Source organism: Ammospiza caudacuta, chromosome 5, assembly GCF_027887145.1.
Source record: "Ammospiza caudacuta isolate bAmmCau1 chromosome 5, bAmmCau1.pri, whole genome shotgun sequence".
In the NCBI taxonomy this organism is placed as follows: domain Eukaryota; kingdom Metazoa; phylum Chordata; class Aves; order Passeriformes; family Passerellidae; genus Ammospiza; species Ammospiza caudacuta.
The window spans coordinates 31267233-31287113 of NC_080597.1; the positions used below are offsets into that span (position 1 = coordinate 31267233).

Consider the following 19881-nt stretch of genomic DNA (forward strand, 5'->3'; position numbering starts at 1 on the left):
CTAATGGACCCTTCTTATGGTTTACTGTAAGATCTAGAGTTGGGAAACAGACACTCACAACATTTCCATTAGTTGGTCCAAATTGCTTTAAGTACATATCAAACATGGTGAAGGGGCCATTTCAGAAGTAACAGTTTCTGTCTCTTTGCCAGAATTTACTACCCATTTCTATTGCTTCTATTTCTCTATCGGCTAAAATCTGGAAGTGACTGAATACTATTCACAAAATCAGCCACAATTCCTTTCCAACCCATTCTATAACTCTACGACACATATCCCTAACCTGCTACCAGTTTCACTTTGTTTTAACTTTGCAGTGTAACAGAAAACAAGTTTGTATAGTATTCAGTCACCTGTCAGACAGCACAGGGAGGAGAGACAATCGCCTCCAGCAGAGGGACAGGAATATCCTAAACACACATTTCACAATATGATCACAACCCTAAGTTTACTGGAAATAATTGAAAGATAAATCAAAATAAAACAAAAGACTTAAAGAATCTGCCTTAGAATAACTGCACCAAACAAAACAGTTACAATGTTCTCAAATGGATGGAATCAACTTTACAAAACTCACATCACACAGTCAGCAGCTAAAGAGTGATCTCAGTTCTGACCTTATGTCGCAACGATTCATTTTCTTCTTGTATGAGACTGGTCCTGAGACATTCAGCTTCAAAGTTCAGTATGACTGGAACTGGTATGCAATGTTAAAGAAAATCGAGGTGATAACTTGTGTGCACCTTGCTTAATCCTAAAAGCCAGCACTCCATACTGGCCACTTATCTGTAAAAACAAAGCTGCCCAGTCCATACAATTAGCAAAAAATATGTGCACAACCAGAAGATTAGCAACAGCTTAAGTAATTAAGTCAACTTTTCACTTTGCTGCGGCACAAACTATTTCATGTGGACTTTGCAAGGATTTTTAGATTGTTTATTTTTAGAGTCAGAAGTGCAGGGCAAGACAAGTTCTATTACTGCTTTACTGTACACTGAACGGTTCAAGATGAGCTGAATTCCAGCTGCAGCATAAGCCTGCCCATCACCAAACAAGACAGAACTCTCTAGCATGGGGCTAAAAACTTATTCCTGCCAAAAATCTACTGCTCTATTATAATGAGCTGTTACTAGGCAATATTGTGAACATAATGTACCCAAGGAAGGATCTAACAGCAGATGCCAGTACAGTTATGGATATGACCCAAGGCTGTATGACTGTTTTGTACTATGTCAAGCAAAGAGCAAAACCATTTCAGAACAAGATGTGCACAAGGTTTCTAGTCACTAGCATGGGGATGATTCAGCATCAGCAACAACCACAATTGTTTTGCCCAGGGAATACCACATATCATCAGATAATTGAGCAGTAACTATTCCAACATCCTCTGGTAAACACCAACTTTCTATTAAGTCTTGGCTGTAAAAAATCACCTGAAAGCAGGAAGTTCCATAGTACTATATCCTTGGCATAAGTGATCGAAGTGTAACACCAGGGCAAGGGAGATGTAACTATTAGTGGCAAAGAAGGATATGCATGCACTGAAATAAGACGCTCAGGAAGTTGTGCAGAGACACGATGAAGGTATCTGCCCACTGCCGTGAGAAATAGGTAGCAAAGGTGGGGTTGGAGTCTGGAGCAGGGAGGAAGGGCAGGACAAACCAATCCTTCCACTCTGCCTGGTTCTGGAGCTCGGAGGCCTGCTTGAGGAAAAACTCCTGCGCCTTGTCATTGCGGCCATTCTGAAACACAGCAAGAAGAACAGGGCTCACACTCCGGTAATACCACCAGATTAGGTTGAGGAACATTTGCTTTTTGTTATGAACACAACTATTTTCACCACCCTGACACAACAAGTGGTTAGTTATAGATTCACCAGGAAACAAAAGAATCCCAAATATGGTAGGAGAAGCTCACAAATGTACTTAATCCAAAAGACTTCTTTTTAGTCACCACAATCCTATTTAAAGGCTGAGACTAATCGAACCAAACACACTGATTTCAGTTAAACCAGTGCAGAGTGCACTGACATGAGCATTCGTATACAGGACCAAAGTATAATTCAAATTGCTACAGCAGATGCAGCTTGAAAGGGTTTCCAACTGACACATTATTCAGACAGGACTGTCACACCTCAGGGTTAAGCACATGGCAAAACCAACCATGAAAAAGCACACTTCTAGTAAGATGTATTAGATTTTGACTCCTCCACTAACACCTCGATCTCCAGTCAGGGAATGGAACCAAGAAGAATCAAGGGGAGAATATACATTTCTTTCCAGGGTTTGAACAGAAAAAATCTCTTTCATTTTAAGCTCACACATGATTTTCTCTTCTATTCACAGCAAGCAAAAAGACATTCATTTTCTCTTCCACATTTCCTTGTTCCAGTTTGAACCTTGTGTTCTCTGCCAGTATCTAAGTTAACTGAGCAGGACTGAGCTAGCAGTACTGTTACCCTTTCTGAGGGAAACCTGTCTTTATGTGAGTGTGAATATCTTGCACCCAGCAAACCATGTTTCCCTGTTGCCCGAGTTTCCTTATGCTGCACACAAGCTTGTCATGTGAGTCTGCACCAAACTCCTGATCATGACACATGAACTGCAGGCCTGGCAGAGTCTCACAGAGGCAGTTTATTGCTTTGGTTTCAGAGACCAGGAGCTTTATAAAGTAGCCTAAAAATGAAACCCTACCTGGATGGCATGGACCAGGTAGTATCTGAACAGGCTGGTTTTCAGCTTGTTCACCGTTGGCCGGTACACGTCCTCCAGGCGGCTGAAGAGGCGTCGGTCCAGATAACTCCAGTAATCCCGCAGGGCAGCCAGGTCGTAGCTCTGCACAAACTGCTGCAGCTGCTCCACTATCTTATCCACCTAGAGAGGGCAAAACAGGAGCACTTCACTCATGGGAGGGCTCCTGAGGCACAAGACTTTCTGTAACTTAGTGCTGAGAAGCTTTGACTGTACAATCCTTATGCATTAGCCATTTTCTAATCCTGGAAACACTCTGCATTTTGCATTAGCATTCTTCCACTCTGCAGCACTTTGCAAATGAAGGAAAAAGAAATATGACAGAGCATAGCCAAACAGATTTTGACAGAAATATCACATTCTGTTGAACCCAACTGATGGATTTTTTTGCAAGCAAGCAAAACTTTCCACCTCCTTTAAAAGCCTGTGGAAGACAATAATAAAAAAATAATGTGATTAAACATTTAAAATTCAAGTGCAGCACCTGAAAAAAAAGTATTACTTTTAGACTAAAAGGAATAATACCTGCATTTAGCCAACAGAAAGAGGAAGTCAGTTCTGCTCCATTGCAATTTTTGAAGTACCTTTATCTTTAGTAACATCATCTACTAACAAGGCAAGCATAAAATTTTGCAGAAGAATTTTTTTGTGTCATTATGTCTCTTTGGAAATCATTTCTGCAATATGAATAAGGCAGAATGGTAGTGTGGGAATAGATTTTTTGTTCAGTGGTTTCTTATGGCCAAGACAGGCATCAGAAAAAGAAAAAACTGCATCCTGTATAAAATTAAACTAAGGCTGTTTAATATGTGGCTTGCTCTCCCCTCATCACTTAGTATCTTAGGACATCCCCAACTTTTATCTCCGTGGCTTCTGGCAGATATAGAAAACTGAAGTTTGTGACTCCAGCAAACCCTTCTTGGACAACAATTCAGATTATGTCACCAGCAAAGTACGGGTGTTTTAAAAAATAAAAGCGACATTAATGATAAAAGTAGCGGTCATATTGCTGGTCAAAGAAAAATCTGACTGTTCAAAGCACGACATTCGAAGCCCAAAACTGTTGCTACAGGAATACGAAACTCACATAATGGACTGAAACTGGATTTTTGAGACTGGCAAATTCTGTGACGAGTTAGTCAAGGCAGCTGGTACTCAAGACATACAAACAAACGAGCGGAGCTGCAAAGCCGCTGGATGAAAATCCCATGACCGAGAAAAGACGCAGGCAAAGGAATGCCTTCCTGCTCTCTCGTTCCGCGGCTCTCCTCCGTTCTTCCCTTCTGGAAGCCGAGGAAGCGCGGGCGGGTCACAGGTCCCCAGCCGGCCCGGCTGCCCAGCGGGGCGGGGCGGCTGCCGGGAGCTGCAGCCCCCGGCTCAAGGCAGGCGAGGGGATGGAGCCGCCGTGCTGCGCTGACGGGCCCTGGAGCCGGGCGGGAGGGGAGCGTTGAGCCCCGCCAGGACCCTGCGCGTCCCTGAGGCGCGGCAGGGCGGCCGGGCGGCTCCGGGATGCGGCGTCCCGCCTGCGGGCCGGCCGGGCCCCGGCGCCCAGCGCAGCGCGGCGGGGAAGCGCGGAGGCTCCGAGGGCTCCCTCCGCCGCCAGGCCCGCTGCCCTCGCCCAGCCCCCGGAGCCCGGGGAGCGCGTCCTCCCAGGGGCGCACCCGCGCCCAGCGCCCCGCCGGCAGCGGGGATGCGCTCGCCACTCACCCGGAAACCCTTCTCCCGGTCCGCCTTGATTTCGGCGTCCAGCTGCTTCAGGGCGCCGGTGAAGCCGCGGAAGAGCAGATACTCCCGCACCAGCTCGTCCGTGCGCTCCGCTGCCGCCGCCATGGGGGCCCCGCGGCGCCGCCGGCACCGCCCGCCCACGGCCGGGGCGGGGAGGGGAGGGGAGGAGATGACCCGGCCCAGACCAGCCCCAAGCGGGACTACAACTCCCTGCGTGCCTTGCGCGCCTTTTCCCTGCCCCACTCTCCACCCCGCTGGCGCGTCCAGCCCGCGTTTTTCCCGCCTTTTGATTGGTCGCCGCCGGGCGGCGGCTGCACGCCGATTGGCCGCCCGCCACGTGCGGCTGGTGTTGCTCGGCGCGGGCGGCGGAGGCGCGGCTGCGCTGGGGGCGGGGCGCGGTGATTGACGGACGGGGTGATTGATAGACGGAGCGAGCGGGCCATTCCAGAGGCTCCCGGCGCGGCCCCTCACGGGCTTCCCCCGGCCGGCCCGCGCCTCCCGACCTCCGCCGGAGCAGCAGGGGCGGGCACTCTTACCTCTGGGCTGTGCTTGCGGTCGGTAGCGAGGCAGGGGGCATTAATCCAGTGGAAAGCCGGGAAGGGCTTTCCAGGCGGGCGCCTCAGGCTGTGGCAGGTCTGGCTGGGCCTGGATCTGGCCCTCTCGTGCAAGAGTATGTCTGGTATCGTTGCCCACACCAATGTGTCACAGTTTATTGGGAAAAAAAAAATCTATCTTGTAAAGAAGCCTGTCATTTATCACCAGGGAGCAGAGGAATCTTAGTGCTTTGTGAGGCAAGCCCTGGATTTTTCCATGGAAATGAAACATAAATCATTGTAGGGAAGGGTGTAGGAGATGGGAGGCTGGCTTCAGCTGGGTTGCTGTTAATTGTTAGTGGTGAATTAGGTTTTAGTAAGTACTTAACAGGCAGGTATCTCTCAGGCAAAGAAAATATTTCAAACTCCATGATTTTCTACAGAAAGATAAGCTCTTGTCAGTCAGCCAGATTTTTTTTCTTTTTGTCTATCCACTGTGCAGGCTGTAAGATTTCTTTCCCTTCACTTAGATATTTATTCAGTATAAACAAATGTTGCATTGCAGCTTTCAACAGGCACAGCTGGAGACTGTAGGAAGACACATGCCAAAGCGAGTCTCAATCCCCTGAGACACCTGCAAGAGGCAGAACACTGCATGGCAAAGCAGCACTTGCCACAGGCACACCACTGGGTTCCTCTGGCAAGACTCTTCAGCAGCTTGCGGGGAAGAGTTTTATCCCAGTCAGACAGCTGTGCCTCGAAGGTGCGAACAGTGACTCTTTCTCTCTGCATCATTGTCGTACACGAGCATGTTCACACTGAGCCAGGCTTAGCCTCAGTCTCTGAGGATGATCACTGTGTCTTTATGGGTGCCAGTATCTATGTAATTTCACTGTGTGCACCTTTCCTGGATCTCTTTATTTAAAACTGTCAACTCAGCCTAAGCGAGTTGTCCTGTTTGTAGTCCTGGGTCATGAGTTTATCATGTGTCTTATCTTTTCTTACAGGCTTTTTTGCAGCATTTTTATGGCTTTGCATTTTCTTTTATAGTATTTTGGAAACAAACCAAGGGATCCCATGATGAAGCTGATGTCACAGCATTTTGTTCTGAAATCAGAGCAGTGAGTTTAGGGACAGAAGGAATTAGGGGAAAAGGAATAATTCGTTCAGCTTTATGAGGTGCACTCTGTCTTCATGACAGTGGAAAAATAAGTTCAGGAATAAAAACAAGCACCAGTACTGTTTCTTGGTCTCAACTAAAGGAAGAAACTATTTAAGCAAAATTGTTTATAAAGATGAAATTTACTTGAAACACTACTGAAAAGACTAAAATTACCATGCTCAGGCAGAGGAGCAAACCTCAGGAGTATCAACCCAACTCTGCAACTGATTCTTTTAGCTCCACTGGTTGCCTTCAGTTTTCCAGTTTGTAAAGTAGAGAGAGTAATGATTGTTTATGACAGGAATTGTCCCCTGAATATGCTAAATCCCACTATATGTGGCTTGTGCCTGCTGAGTCCCTTAGCCCTCATGTAGGTTGAGGTAAGAGTTCAGTTTGCCATGTTTGAGCAAGACACAAGCTAACCTGAAGTCAGCAGGATCCCCAAAGCCAAGACTATACAACGACTTCCTTTGCCTGGTCTAAGGGGGCTGTGTTCACATGCCAGTCCTTGAAATTGCTTTTTCACAGTGTCTCATGCCCCTTGTGTGACTCTTGGGAGCCAAGGAAGTTTAATATCATTAAAAGTCTCAATACAGAAGGTTGCTTGTAATCCTAGTGCTTGGTGCCTGGCTAAAATACCCGGCATGGAAGCTCTGCAAGGTAGATATGGATGGTCTCACCATGCACAAAAATCCTGAAATATTTTGGAGTTGTGTGTGTTTAAATGCACTGGCCATATGGTTTCAGTTGTATTTGGTATAGATGATGGAGGAATGACGTGCAGCACTGAAGTTAATCCTGTTAAGCCAGACTTTTGCTAGGAGAAGCCTTTTCCACATTTTATGCTGCTGTAATCCAGGTTACAGCAATGTAGAACATGGCAAAGACTTCTCCTAGCAAAAGTCTCGTGGGAAATCATCAGTAAAATCTTATGCCTTAAGTTGGTAGGCATCCAACAAGACTTCACAGCATGGTATTTCTGGACATGCTCCAAGAAGAGAACGATCCAAACAAGACCATTTGCTGATGAAAAAGATCTGAGTTAAGTAGCAAATGTCTGTGTGACGGGGTGTTATGTGTTGTATAATAGATACCCAAATATTTATATTCCCTATTGAAGTTTACCTTTTTATTAATTCTTTTCCCTTTTCATATGTATAAGGGTAGCTAGTGAAACAACACTATTTTCACAATATATTTTCCCAGAGACATGGAAATTACTGAAGGTAAACATGAAGGAGAAGCAAAGCAACAAGGGCATGTTAAAACATGAATGTAGTTAGAGCAGAGAACAATCAGTTCTGTTTTCTTCTTATGTTTAGTATCAGGTTTTGCGTAAGGCTAAGACATCTATCCAGAAGCTGGAGCAAACCTTGTGTTCTTTGCTGAAGATGAAAGGTAACTGTATGCAAGTATTTGCTTGGACAAAGAGCCTGAACTTGGTTTTTATGTATTTGTTAAATAGGGACAGAAGTACCCAGGAATTGTGCATTTAACCACAGCCAGCTTTGGGTTTAGTCATAGCAATAAGTAAGGGACAGTGAGAAGTCTGTCAGTGCACTGAGCACTGTATCTGTCTCAGAAATCCCCTCTGACTCAGCCTTTCCCAGCCTAGGTGAAGAGAGGAAACAAACAATTCCTGCAATCCCCTGGCAGCAGGCCATCCAGCCTGAGTACCCTTGGCAGCTTCAGCCCAGCAGGTGTGGGGCTGGCATGGGTGCCCAGGCTGCATCCTTAGGCTCCCACCCAGAGCCTGCTGCAGGAGCTGTGTGCTCCTCGTGGCCACAGCAGTGTGGCACAGTGCCAGTCACAGCTGTCACCAGCACCCTGCCCTGCCAGAGCTCAGACTGCACAACAGCACGCTGTGGTGTGGGGTAAAAGGATTTCCTAGGGTAGGAAATGGGAGCCTCTGAGTGTACTCTGATATAAATGGTTGAGAGAGATGCTACAGTTTTTTCTTTCAGCTTGGCAGGCCATCCCCATGCCCTGCTCTCTTACAGCCTGTGTAACTGGCCAGTTACACTGGCCAGCAGGTACTGTCTGCACTTGTGGCAGCTCCTGCTGGGGGGCCTCACACCCCCAAGAACGTGCCTTCTGTTTAGTACTGTGGCCACTGCCTCTGCTAACAGCAAGCACGACCAGGGGCTGATAGTATAGAGGCTTTGGACAGGTTTTTTTGTCCCTTCAAGTGTCCAAATTCGTGTCAGCTAGAAAAAAACTGCTATTCATGTGACTTGCACCTCCAATAATTTGAATCAATTAGAAGTGTCAGTGCTTAAAATGAACAACCTCATCTGAACCCACATCCTTGGATAACCCATAAAAGTGAGTCACAGGTAGAAAGAATAATTTGACAGAGCAAAATTGAAAGGATAACAAGCAGGGAGGCTGGTTGAGGGGAGTTTGAGGCAAACTTCCCCTTGTATGTACTCACATATATGTAAAATCCATACTGCTTGTGAATCACAGGCTGGATGTCAGGGTTTCTCACATGCAATTTGTTCATTATAAGGTAACAAAATTGTGTATTGACTAGTGTGTGCCCAGAGTTTGGTTTGCAGGTTGTTTTCACCATCAGTTCTGTAAAATCAATGTTAGGAAGAAGGCATTGATTCTAAGTTCCTCAGTGTTCATAAACTCCCAGTAGTGCTAGTTATGTTCTAGGAGAGACAGATGTTTCTTCTTTCACATCATTTTTGCCTAATGAAAAACTCTGACTTGTGAAGAACCAGTTGTTGACAGTGTTCTGCTGGGTTGGGGCTGAGGGTGAGAGAGAAGCCAAAAGTGCCATTGATGTGACAGTGACCTTTCTGCTGACAACAGCCAGCTGCAGTCTGGAGGATGGGAGCCCATCCAGCTTGGAGGAAGTCAGGGAGGAATATGTCAGGAGGCAGTTTGGCAGTCAGAGGTAAGGGCTTGTACCAGTCAAGAAAAAGATGATAATATTTTGCACTTGCTTCCATCCCAGCATCTCTGAAACTCCTTGTCATTGCTACTGTATTTCCAAGCAGAGGGTTTTCCTCATGAAGAAAGGACAAGGAGGTTTCACCTGGACTGCTGTAATCCCATGGAGTGCACACACATTCTAAGCATGTTGTTGTTCTCATTGCCAGTCAGTGCTTGTATTTTTTCCCCCTCCTATGTAGCTGATCTCTGGCAAGGATGTCCCATTGCCTTACAAGCAAAAGGAGGAAAAAGCTGGCTTGGGAGGAATGCCCCTAGGCTCTGGAGTCACCATGACGAGGGCATTATTAATCCAGTTGAGAAGTTATTAATGTGGCTTTCTTTCCCTTGTGTTCTTTCCAGCACTACATCAGCCTCAGAAGATATGAGTGAAAGTGAATCTGCCATCTGGTATTTGCTTCAAGAATGTGAAAAACAAACCCTGGAAGAATATGAGAAGCCAGAATTGATCCAGTTTTCAGACACTTTATCCCCAGATCTAGTGGAATTTGAACGGTAGGCGCACCCCATATTGCCTTCAGGTTTTTCATTTGTTTGCAATTATCACTGTGCATCCAGGCACTGCCTTTCATGCAGCCCTGCTGGAGCCTGTGTCTGCCTCACAGAAGCCTTGTGCCAGCAACTGTGGCCCTGCTGGTGATGAAGCTGAGCACTTCCTAAGTCCCTGCAGCTTGCCCATGGATGGACTCCTAGAGCTGTAGCAGCCCCCAGCTTTTCAGGCCTTGGTAAATCCCTGAGGATTTTTCACCTCTTAGGAAAAAGAAGAAAATTTATTTCAAGTGTGTCGGTCTCTGTGTTGCCACACTTCACCACTGTATCCCTGCCATGGGGCTAGATTTAGGAGGGTAAGAATTGCTGCACCAGATGAATTTGCCAAGAGTCTAGCTGTATGTGTTCCAGGGAGGTGCAGGAACCAGAGGTAAGCACATTGTTTACCTCACAGGGTTGCTCATCCTTCCTCTAATGGCATTGTTAGGAGGAGCTTGAACACTGTTGCCCCTTCCAGAAGCAGACCCTTAGCTCCTGGCAGCTTGGAGTACTTTTCCAGTGGGATCAGAGTAGGGTAAGGCTGGATTCAACCAAGTAAGATCTTAGAGTCCTCAGCCTCTGGGCTGCAGCACAGTGGTTGTCTGGAAGATTCCAGAATGCATTCTGCAACAATGCAAAATTGTCTGCAGCACTGGGGAAGGGGGGAACCTAAACACTCATGTGTTACACTTAGAGCTAGTGGATGGGGATGTGTAAACCCTTTAAGCTCTTAAATGCCTGATGCAGGACCTAAAAGTCAGACTACTGTTCTCATGTCAAGTGTCTATGTATTTTATTTGGAAGTCATAATGGTAAAATTACTGTTTTTTTTCCAAAGTTAATGATATCTTAAAACCAAGTATTATACTCCATGTACTTCCCATCCCTGTCAGACAACACCAGGAGGTACTTGGAGGTTTTCTCCTGCATTTCCAACAGGATAAACGATTATTTGATTGCCAAGATAGGAGAAATAGATGCATGTGCCATCTATCCTATACCATCAAGCAGTGAATTTCACCCTAACCATTCCACAGTTAACAGCATGCAGTGCAGGAGAATCCAGACCTGCAGCTGGCATCTCTTCCATGGCATCACCACCACAACCAAAAACTTCTGCAGTTCCTTCTCTTTTGCTTTGAACTGCTGTGTATTTCTAAAAATCCCTTTGATCACCGGGTTTTTTTCTCAAAAGAGACTGCAGCTGGACCAGCAGATGGCACCAGCTTCCCGCTCCTTCTCTGCTTTTGCTCCTGTTAGAATTGGAGGTGGCTGTAGTTAAGGTATCGTTTAGAAGACCTTGAAAGGTGCTGAATCAAGATTTCCAGGATTAGAAAAATCTGCTTCATCAAAGACTGCACGACAGAGCCATAAACACCTGCCTTTCATGTTCTTTACTGACCAGGTAGACCAGGGCCTGTACTGTGTAGACTCTGGCACTTATCCTGTAGTCCTAGGGCAGGTTGCATTTGGTTTGTTGCTAATTCTTGTCAAAAAATGACTTTTATAACAGGCATAAAACGACAAGGACTCTTTAGCAAAGAAAGCAACAGCCTTTTGGTGACCATTTAATCAGATTGTTTGGGAAGCATCAGAAATGCTTTGAGCTTTGGCTGACTTTTTTTTTTCCTACGTTCAGCAGCAGGAGATACCCTGGTAGGACTTCACAATACTCTGTCCAGTGCAAAATGTGGTTGGCTCCTTCCAGCTGGGAAGGAAATAGCTGACTCATGCTTCAAGCTTAATTTCTTTAGCAGAGCAGTCTAATGGTGGTTCATGTTCTTCTGCTTGAGAAATTCCAGGTCCTTTGTTTGGAGCTGGACATCCAGAAACCTTAGTGAGTGCAATACTTAACATGAGAGCACTTATTCCCCTTCCAGTATTTTGTCTCCAGCAGTGGTGGAAAATACTCCAGAGTGTGGAAACTTGGGTTTAAACAGGTTTATGTTTACCTACAAAATTATATTTTCAATATTGGTTTGCTGGAACAAATATTTACAAATAAAAAAGAATTATTTCTTTTGAGTTACTTTCTCATACAATACAGTTCAGTTAATCAGGAAATGTGCTCATGTGGGACATCTTCCAAGGAATCATTTTGAGCCCAAACACAGTGCAAATGACTGCTGTTTTTTTATCTGCTCTTGGTTTATACTCCTTTGATCTTTTTTATTTTTGTCTGAGACTCTCTAAGCATTTAATTAATGTAAAATAACCTTCAGTGCTGCTTTCTGAAGTAGACATTATTATCCTGTGCCACACTGTGCTAACAGAAGAAGCAGGCTTGTTCTGAGATTTAGTCACTGGGTTGAAATTATCACCCCTGTGTTCCACCACCAGTTTCACTACAGACAGCATAGAAGTCAGTGTTAGATGTTCAATGGAGGAAATGGAGCTCCCATGGATAAGTCAGAGCATCCAGACCTGGGGCAGAGTCTGTCTGTCTCTATGTACAGTACCTAATGGATCGGGATACAACCTCAGCCAGGGCTTTAAAGTGCAGTGCAATGCCAGTAAATGCATAAAAAGTCACGTGCAGTGCAAAAGGTTCAAAGGATACAAAGGCAAGTAAGTGAAAATGTATTAAATTCCAGAATGAGGTTTGCCTGTACAACCTGCAGTGCCTGGAGCTTCTGTTGTGAGGCAGTCCTGCTGAGGCTGAAGCTGGAGCCTGCCTTTTGCAGGTGAAATTGTCAGTGTTGGGCACCATTCAGTAATTGTATGAAGTCTGGGAGGCAGAGTCAGTGAAGTATGGATCACAGCTACTCCCTGGTGTCCTGCTGATTTTCAGTAGATGGCTGCCTTATAGCCTGCTCTTAAGAGATGCTCCCTTTCCTTTCCTTTCCTTCCAGATACCTGTATTTTTATAAGCACACAGTGGACCTGCTGGTAGAGCATGGAATTGTTTGCACCGGAGAGGTGCCTCTTCCTGAGGTCTCCACAGCTATTTCCCATCTCTGGCAAGAGCTTTCTGAAGAGAGCAGGGACAGCATCTTGCAGTACTGTAGCCAGAGAGATTTCCTCATGGATCCCAAGGCTGCTTGCCCAGAGCCTGCTTGCACTGAAGGTAGTGTGAGGGACAGCGGAGGTAACAGTGAGGAAGCCAGTGGTTCCTCAGTCTCCACACCAGAGGAAGTAAGTGCTCAGCAACATTCATAGTCTGCCTCTGAAACTCCAAGCTTTCAGATGCTGATTGACTCTGCAGCTTTTAGTTGCAAGCATACAGTAATTGTAACTACATTTTCTCAAGATCATTGAATGCGTACATGGAGACAATAAGCAGTCTTTGAGTAAATGTCTGCACCAGATTTTCTCTTGGTGAGATACCTAGTGAGCTACAGAAGGGCAGCGGTAGTAATCCTGTTAGTCTCCACTGACTTGTGGAGTTTCTGTGCTAAGTAACAGTTCAGTTTGCCCTACCTTGGTCCAGGGACAGGGAGCAAGAACAAGAACTACACAGTTACTGTGCTCTGCACATTCTCCAAAGAGCACAGATGATGTAAATCCAGAAGGGATACCTAGTTTGCCAAAGCCTCCTGTGTTTTGGGTTGGGTGGGGTTTTTTTCATCAAAGCACTTGATAGCAAAGAGAAAGTATTTTTAGACCAGTGCCAGTGGTACAGGGCCAATGACTGCCTGTACCATGCACCTCTGCAGAGCCAAGAAGTCAGTGACTGAGTAGACCAGAGCATTTATTAATAAGAGATTGAGTAAATAACAGCCAGTTCTATCAATGGTTCCTGGAGCAGTGACTGCTGAAGTAAGTAGCTGCTTGAAGAGCTATGTGTAATTTGATTAGCTGCAAGGCAGGGACAGATGTTTACCTTTAGCATGTAAGTAAATTGCATTGGCATGTTCTTTTTGAGTCACAGGACACAACTGATATTGCTCATTACCTCAGGAAATGTCATGGAATGTTCCCTGTATGGTATTTCTGGCACAGAGAGTGTGTGAGCTGCATTATGGCAGAGTGAACTAATGAATTCAGTGGTCTGGCATAAGGAGCATCCAAACTCCTTTGCCTAACTGGAGTCAGTTTTGGAGAGATTGAGATCTCCAGCCATAAGCAGCAGTCCGCAATTGAGTCTCTAAGGCACTGATACAATTCATGATTTTCACTGATTTTTTTTTTTTTGGAGATGTAATGTGAAGTCTAATTCCTAGAGGTTGAAGCACAGGCTTAAGGGAGTGGACTGACCTTGTGCTCCTAGCCATGAAATACAGTTACTCCACATTATTCCTGCCTCCAAAAAATCTCTTGGTTTACTCTAGCTGTAACCATACCTGTTAAATGTAAAGAAAGAATATCATGCTTTTAAAGACTTCATTATTAAAAATTATGCCCTAGGTAAACCTTTTTAGGTGGCTGGATATGCTGACATCTGAAGTGATTTCTCTGCTAGGTGATGTTTGAAGATGCATTTGATGTTGCTGCTGGTTTCCTTGACAGAAGCAAGGCTCAGGGATTGTCCAGCCAGAGGTAAATTACAAACACCCCTTTTGGCAGACACAGTACATTCATAGCCCACTGTCAGCAGTCCATGGCAAGTGCTCTGTGGAGTAGGACAACAGCTCTTTTTTAATAAATGGTCAGAATAGCAGCCTCCAGCAGCTGTGCTCACAATAATACTTCCTTCTAAGGGGAAAAAGTGAAACAACTAATGGTCATTTACAGCAGAATCAGTAACAATCACTTACTGAGAGCCCCGTCACTTCAGGATAACTGGGGGGTCCTTCTGATTTTCCTTGCCACTCTGCACAGCTTTCTGTCTTTTCAGTTTACAGTACTTGTAACGTTTTCTTTTTCTCTCTCACTTACCAGGCCTGTGAGGACCAAGAGGCATTCCCTAATAAATCAGTTAATTATAAGCCATACTCTCATTTAATGAAACAAAAATGATAATTTTTCAACATTTTCTCCCTTGTCTTACCCTAATTCAGTCACATGGAGGTGATCAGGTTAAAGTGTGGTTGACCTGAACAGTAACACCAAAGAAACACAGGACCTTTTAAATAATAACATCTCCTTCCTCTTCAGTTCAGATGAGTGACCTAGAAGAGAACATGTCAGATACAAAGCTGGCACTGCCTTTGATTTTTCCCAGTAGACCAAAGAAAGAAAAGCATTGTTTTCCTCAAGAGGAAAATCACATGATGATTCATCTTTTATGTATTCTTGCTACTTAGTCTTTGTTAAGATTGTTTCTCTTTGCAAATAATGTTTTTAATCTGTGGGGGTTTAATCCCATTTTCTACTTATTTTTCAACATTTAGAGTGATATTAAATGTGAATCTCTTCCTTTCACCACCATTCCAGATTGCACTTCCAGAAGGGAATAAATTTAATAAGGTTGTTTTGCTGATTATCAAAATATACTTGAAGGGATAAAAAACCTTAACAAATATTTATTTATTAAATAACATTTATTAGGTCACAATTTCCATTTGCTTTTAAAATAAGATTAAGTATTCCTTAATACTGCAAAGTATTGCTATAATCTTTTAAATCTGTTTTAGGTCCCAAATCAGTTTGGTATTTCAATAGTCAACATTTGTTTTCTCTTTCTTGCCTGTTGTTCTGCACCTTGTAATTCTGGACAGAGCTGTGATGGCAGAACTTTGTAAAATCCCAGGAAGAATACAGAGGTGAGGTCTAGAATGAAAAGCTTAGCTTTGTGCCACAGTTACCTGAGAACACACCTGCCAATTATAGCTAACATGTCATTTCATCATCACAGCTTACTGCATTCACTCAAAAACTTTACAGAAGTCAGAGCTGTTCCTCTGAACAACCCTACCAAATACACTCCCAAATAACCATTGTTGCTGGCTGTTTTAAATGGATATTTACTTTTCCCCAAAACAGTGTTACCATGCTGTAGTGTGTCAGCAAATCTCCTTGTTGTGACACCAGTTCCTTGTATTTCTGTTCTCTGTTCTTACATATCTGCCTTACACTGGGCAAACAGTATCTCATCAATGCATCCATCACAACTCCTCCCTGTCTTGCTTGGCTATTTTCTTTCATATCAGAACCATCTTGAAAACAATTTGAATTTTTTTTTTTAATTTGTAACTAAAATATGGAGGAGAGAAAGTAAGGAGAACAGAACAGAAAATTAAATACAGTATCTGATTCCATTTTCAGTTCAGCATTTGCAAGCTGCACTTCTGAAAATCCAGAGGATCACCAGAGACTCTATGTGCAGGTCACTGACTTCCTAAAACACCTCTTCTTCACTAATGCACAGTTTTGCCAGGTAAGCCTTGTCAAAGGATTCCTTATAGAAGGAGCAGCATATTTCAGAGCAATGTATTTCAGGAGCTCTGTCAGAAAGGGATTTTTTTATTCAATGTTTCTGATCATATTGTCCAGAATGATTCCAAAAAGAACATCATTTTAGATGTGTCATTCCAAAAGGCCAGTAGGATTGCCTTTGTAAGAGGTTAAGTGTGAGTGAGCACTGCTTTGAATATTATTCAAAATGGCAAATGACATGAGGAATTGTAATTTTTTATTATTATTATTATTGTTTGCATGAAAGTTCCTTGTGAAAAGCTTGAGTGATCTCCTCTGAGCAGGCAAAGCTCCCTTTCCAGCTCTCCAGCAACCCCCAGCTGCTTCATTCTGAGCTCAGGAGAACCAGCTTCTGCTTGTCTGGGAGCCAGGCTCCCTACCCTGAGCCCTCCACTGGCGGGCCCTAGAAGCAGGATATTCATGTTCATGAAAGAGCTGATGAAAAGCTCCTGAGCTTCCCCTTAACTTCAGCCTACTGTTGCAGGTTTGCTGAGCCAGAAATCTTTGTGTTTGCATTGTTCTTCCTCCCCTTCTTGTCTCCCTGCCATGGAGGTGGCTCAGAGCTTGCACATGGGTAAAGAACTGAAAGGGCAGAGCTTGTTCTGGTTCAGAGTCAGTGGGACCTCCACAGCAGCCATTGGTTTTCTGGTTTCTAGTGCCCAGTTCCCACCTGGTCTTTGGTACTTGAGCAGATGCTCCTTTGAAGGAAAATAGAAGGTTTGTGATGAGGGGTAGTTGAGACAGAAAGCAAAGCAGCAACTGGTGTTGCACCACTGTCTGAACCTGTCACAGAGAGACTGCTGTGTGCCCTTTGGTTCCCCATCCTGGAGAGAGTAGCACTAGAGAAGGTGCAGAGAATGGCAGCAAGCACAGGAAAAGGCATTGAGTACTGTCAAGAGTAGGACTTTTCTACAAAAAAAAAAGACTGAGGGGTACTGCAAATCCATTTTGTTTGTACATGGTGTGGATGCAGTACACAGAATGATTACTCATTGTGTCTAACACTAGAAGAACTAGAAAGCACTAAATAAAATGAACAAACAACATATTAAAAATATTTGCACATACAAATTACCACATTTAGACTCCAGGGTCATCAATCCATGGGCAATTACTAAATCTGAAGGTCCAGGTTCAATACCCAGTGCAGGAGGGCCTCACAGCACAGTTTGCTATAGTGTACAAGAGTTTATTGTAAAACCAAGCACACTGTGTGCCCAATTCTTGCACTTTTTTCAAAACTTCCCCTGCTGGCTGTTGTCCGAGACCAGGCACTGATCTCCACAGCCCTTTGGTCTGTGACTAGCTATGTTCTAAGAGCAGAGCTCTTCTTGTGTTTAAGTAAATGACTATGAACTCAGCAGGCCTAGAAAAGAAAGAAAAGCTTTAGGCAAGATATGGCATTTTCTGGTTTTAAATTTCTTTTGTTAGTGTCGTGCCTGGCATAGTCTCATCTTGTCCTTCTGCTTGGGGCTGCCTGGTTATGTGTGAGCCCCAGTCCATCTCACAGCTCCCAGATGAGATGGAATGGTAACAGGTAGTGTCTCTTTCAAGGTTTAAAGAGGAAGATTCAAAATAAGACTGGGAGGGATGGGAAGGCAAGCAGCTAAAGAGCCCAAAGTACTGGAAATTGGCAGTTGACTGTACTATGTAGATCCAAAAGGAAATAAAAAGCTGCAAAGGGTTCTTTTACACAGGAACTTTTAGTTATCTGTGATAAGACAATAAAAAGGGAATTTGAGCAGAAATCACCCAGGCTAGATAATATGAAGGTCACAATCTGTTTTGATTTAGAGTGCAGAACAACACATCTAGACGGTGCTGCCAAGAGGCAAAAGAGTAGAAAAAGGAAAATATGACTGACAAGCTATTTTTTGTTTTGAGAGCAGAAATTCGGATCCATCTCAAAGCAAACAGATTGAGACAGTTATGAAAGTGGTTGCAGAGCAGGGATAGAAGATGTTCCAGCTAGCTTGAAACACACCAACTCAGGCAGCAGCAGAGAGATCAGTATAGGCTACTCACCTTCCCCCAGAAATTGGGCTGCTCAGAGCATCAGAGACTGCTGGACTTGACAGGGAAAGGAACCCGTCCTGCTTCCCTTACCAGACTGAACCTCTGCAGACCATTCCCCTTCCCTGTGCTGGTGCCATGCTAGCACAGGAGTTTGGGCAGTGCTGGCACAAATTATCTCAAGGATAAAGCAGTGTCCCAGTACACTGTGCACACACCTTGTAGGAGATGCAGAGGTGGGTAGCAAGTACAGTAAGTACCAAGGTAAGGCATGTGATGGGACCCCACTGAAATACAAAAGGCAGCCCATGGTCTCCTTTCACCTGCAGAGCTGATGACGTGATGGATTTTATTGCTGGTCATTCATGGCACTGCCATGTTCTGTCATTTCTGGTTAACTGTGCAGGTACAAACTGCAGCTCCTGCTGTTGGACTGTAGGTGGTCACAGCTACTGAGCACAGCTCCTCCTGAGCCGCTGCCCTGGCTCTCAAGGCTGCCAGGGACTTGCACCCCACTGGAATAAAAAGCTTCAGAAAGACTCACACAAGAGGAGAGGGGAAATAATTTGGACAAGGAAAGGGAGAACTCTTAAAAGGGGAGGGACCCCAAAATGAGAACAGGAACATGCTTCTACAGTATATGATAGAGAAATATTTCTGAGCATGAGATTAGTTAAGCAATCTTGTAATTTTTCAAGAGCTCTTGTCTTAAGGTCACATCATAAGAGAAGCTTAGCAGCAAAGGCAGTAAAGAGTTAATTTAGACTGAGATCCAAAGGTTTTACCCAAATGAAACGCAGTGGGGTTTTTTTTCTAAATAGTACTGAGCACCTTTGTGTCTTCAAAGGCACACTTTCTTTTAAAATTATGGATTTTAGATGAGTCCCTTGACAAGCAAGTGGTATTTAGCACTTCTTAAGCTATACACTTTCAAACAGCACTTATTTTTAAAAGCAGTATTTCACTGAAGAGTCTTGAATCAATGCAGAAGGTGGACTAGATGGACTGCAGGCATGACTTTGATTTCTCAAGAGCCACTTGTTGTCTGTAAACTGGTGAAAGAGAAGACCCTTTCCTTCTGTTGCTAAAAGTGGAGCAAAGCCTGAAGTTGGTAGAAGTTAAGGCCTCAAAGAAGCTGTCATACCTTCAGAGCCTGTTATGTGACAAACTTGCTACCACAATCAGTAACAGCTGTCTAGATGATGTAAATAGACACAGGGTGGAGCCCAGTGATTTTAGAAAGAAATTGACAGAAAATTTGAGCCTTTCTTCATCAGGCACCTCAGGAACTCATCAAATTCAGAGAGGAGGGAGGGCTCATGCTGCATTTTCTGGTTACATCAGCTCTTGACCAACTCACTGTAGATTTGAAATTCAATGAACTCCTCTGGTTTTTAATCCTGCTTGACTTTGGGGGGGCTTTCAGGAAGAAGACCTTCACTATGATCATGAGACCGTGATGCTGCGGTGCACGGAGACCTTTGATGATGAAGATTTCTAAGCAGTGTCTCCAGCAATGTTTTGCCAAGCCCTGCCAGGTACACCAGGCATGGGAGGAGCCTCACCTCTCTCAGTGAGCTGCCTCTCTCAGCAGAGTGTGGAGACACTGTGTTGGTTTGTTATCATTGACTTCTCCTTCCCTCATTAGTAATTCTTGATATATCAGTTGAGTAATTTATACTTTTTAAAGGTTTTAAGGGTCTTAGCTATTTATTAATATATGTTTTTACCCATTGCTATTTAATGTTTAGTCTTGCTTCACAAAGAAATGGAGGCATGTACAGTTATGTGACCTTGCCTAGCATAAGGTGTGGGAAGAGCAGCAGGGAGGCCAGATCAGTGGCAGTCTGCACACTCCCACAGGATGCAGGTCTCAAACTGCACCCTGCAAAAGTCACCTCCTGGCAGT

General features: G+C 44.4%; 2 protein-coding genes across 2 annotated transcripts in view; one reads left to right on the forward strand and one right to left on the reverse strand.

Moving 5' to 3' along the window:
• WDR91 (WD repeat domain 91) overlaps positions 1-4621 on the reverse strand; it is an 18236-nt gene extending 13615 nt beyond the window's left edge. Inside the window, exons 1-4 of the mRNA XM_058805450.1 lie at positions 4458-4621; positions 2694-2873; positions 1535-1742; positions 618-700 (exon numbers count right to left, since the gene is read on the reverse strand). Coding sequence (XP_058661433.1) covers positions 618-700; positions 1535-1742; positions 2694-2873; positions 4458-4580 — 594 coding nt within the window. The 5' untranslated portion in view covers positions 4581-4621. The remainder of the gene's footprint in view (positions 1-617; positions 701-1534; positions 1743-2693; positions 2874-4457) is intronic.
• STRA8 (stimulated by retinoic acid 8) lies at positions 4579-19551 on the forward strand. Its single transcript, XM_058805936.1, has 9 exons — positions 4579-4873; positions 5584-5771; positions 7493-7568; positions 8994-9078; positions 9477-9629; positions 12515-12797; positions 14065-14141; positions 15810-15921; positions 19399-19551. Exons 1-9 carry the CDS (start codon positions 4579-4581, stop codon positions 19471-19473), a joined length of 1344 nt encoding a protein of 447 aa, XP_058661919.1. The 3' UTR covers positions 19474-19551.
• Positions 19552-19881: the final 330 nt, after the last annotated feature.

Coding starts and splice junctions, on each gene's coding strand:
- STRA8 (XM_058805936.1), top strand. CDS start 4,579: ATGGGGGCCCCGCGGCGCCGCCGGCACCGCCCGCCCACGGCCGGGGCG. Junction 9,079..9,476: donor AGGCAGTTTGGCAGTCAGAG/GTAAGGGCTTGT, acceptor TGTTCTTTCCAG/CACTACATCAGCCTCAGAAG. Junction 14,142..15,809: donor CAGGGATTGTCCAGCCAGAG/GTAAATTACAAA, acceptor TTCCATTTTCAG/TTCAGCATTTGCAAGCTGCA.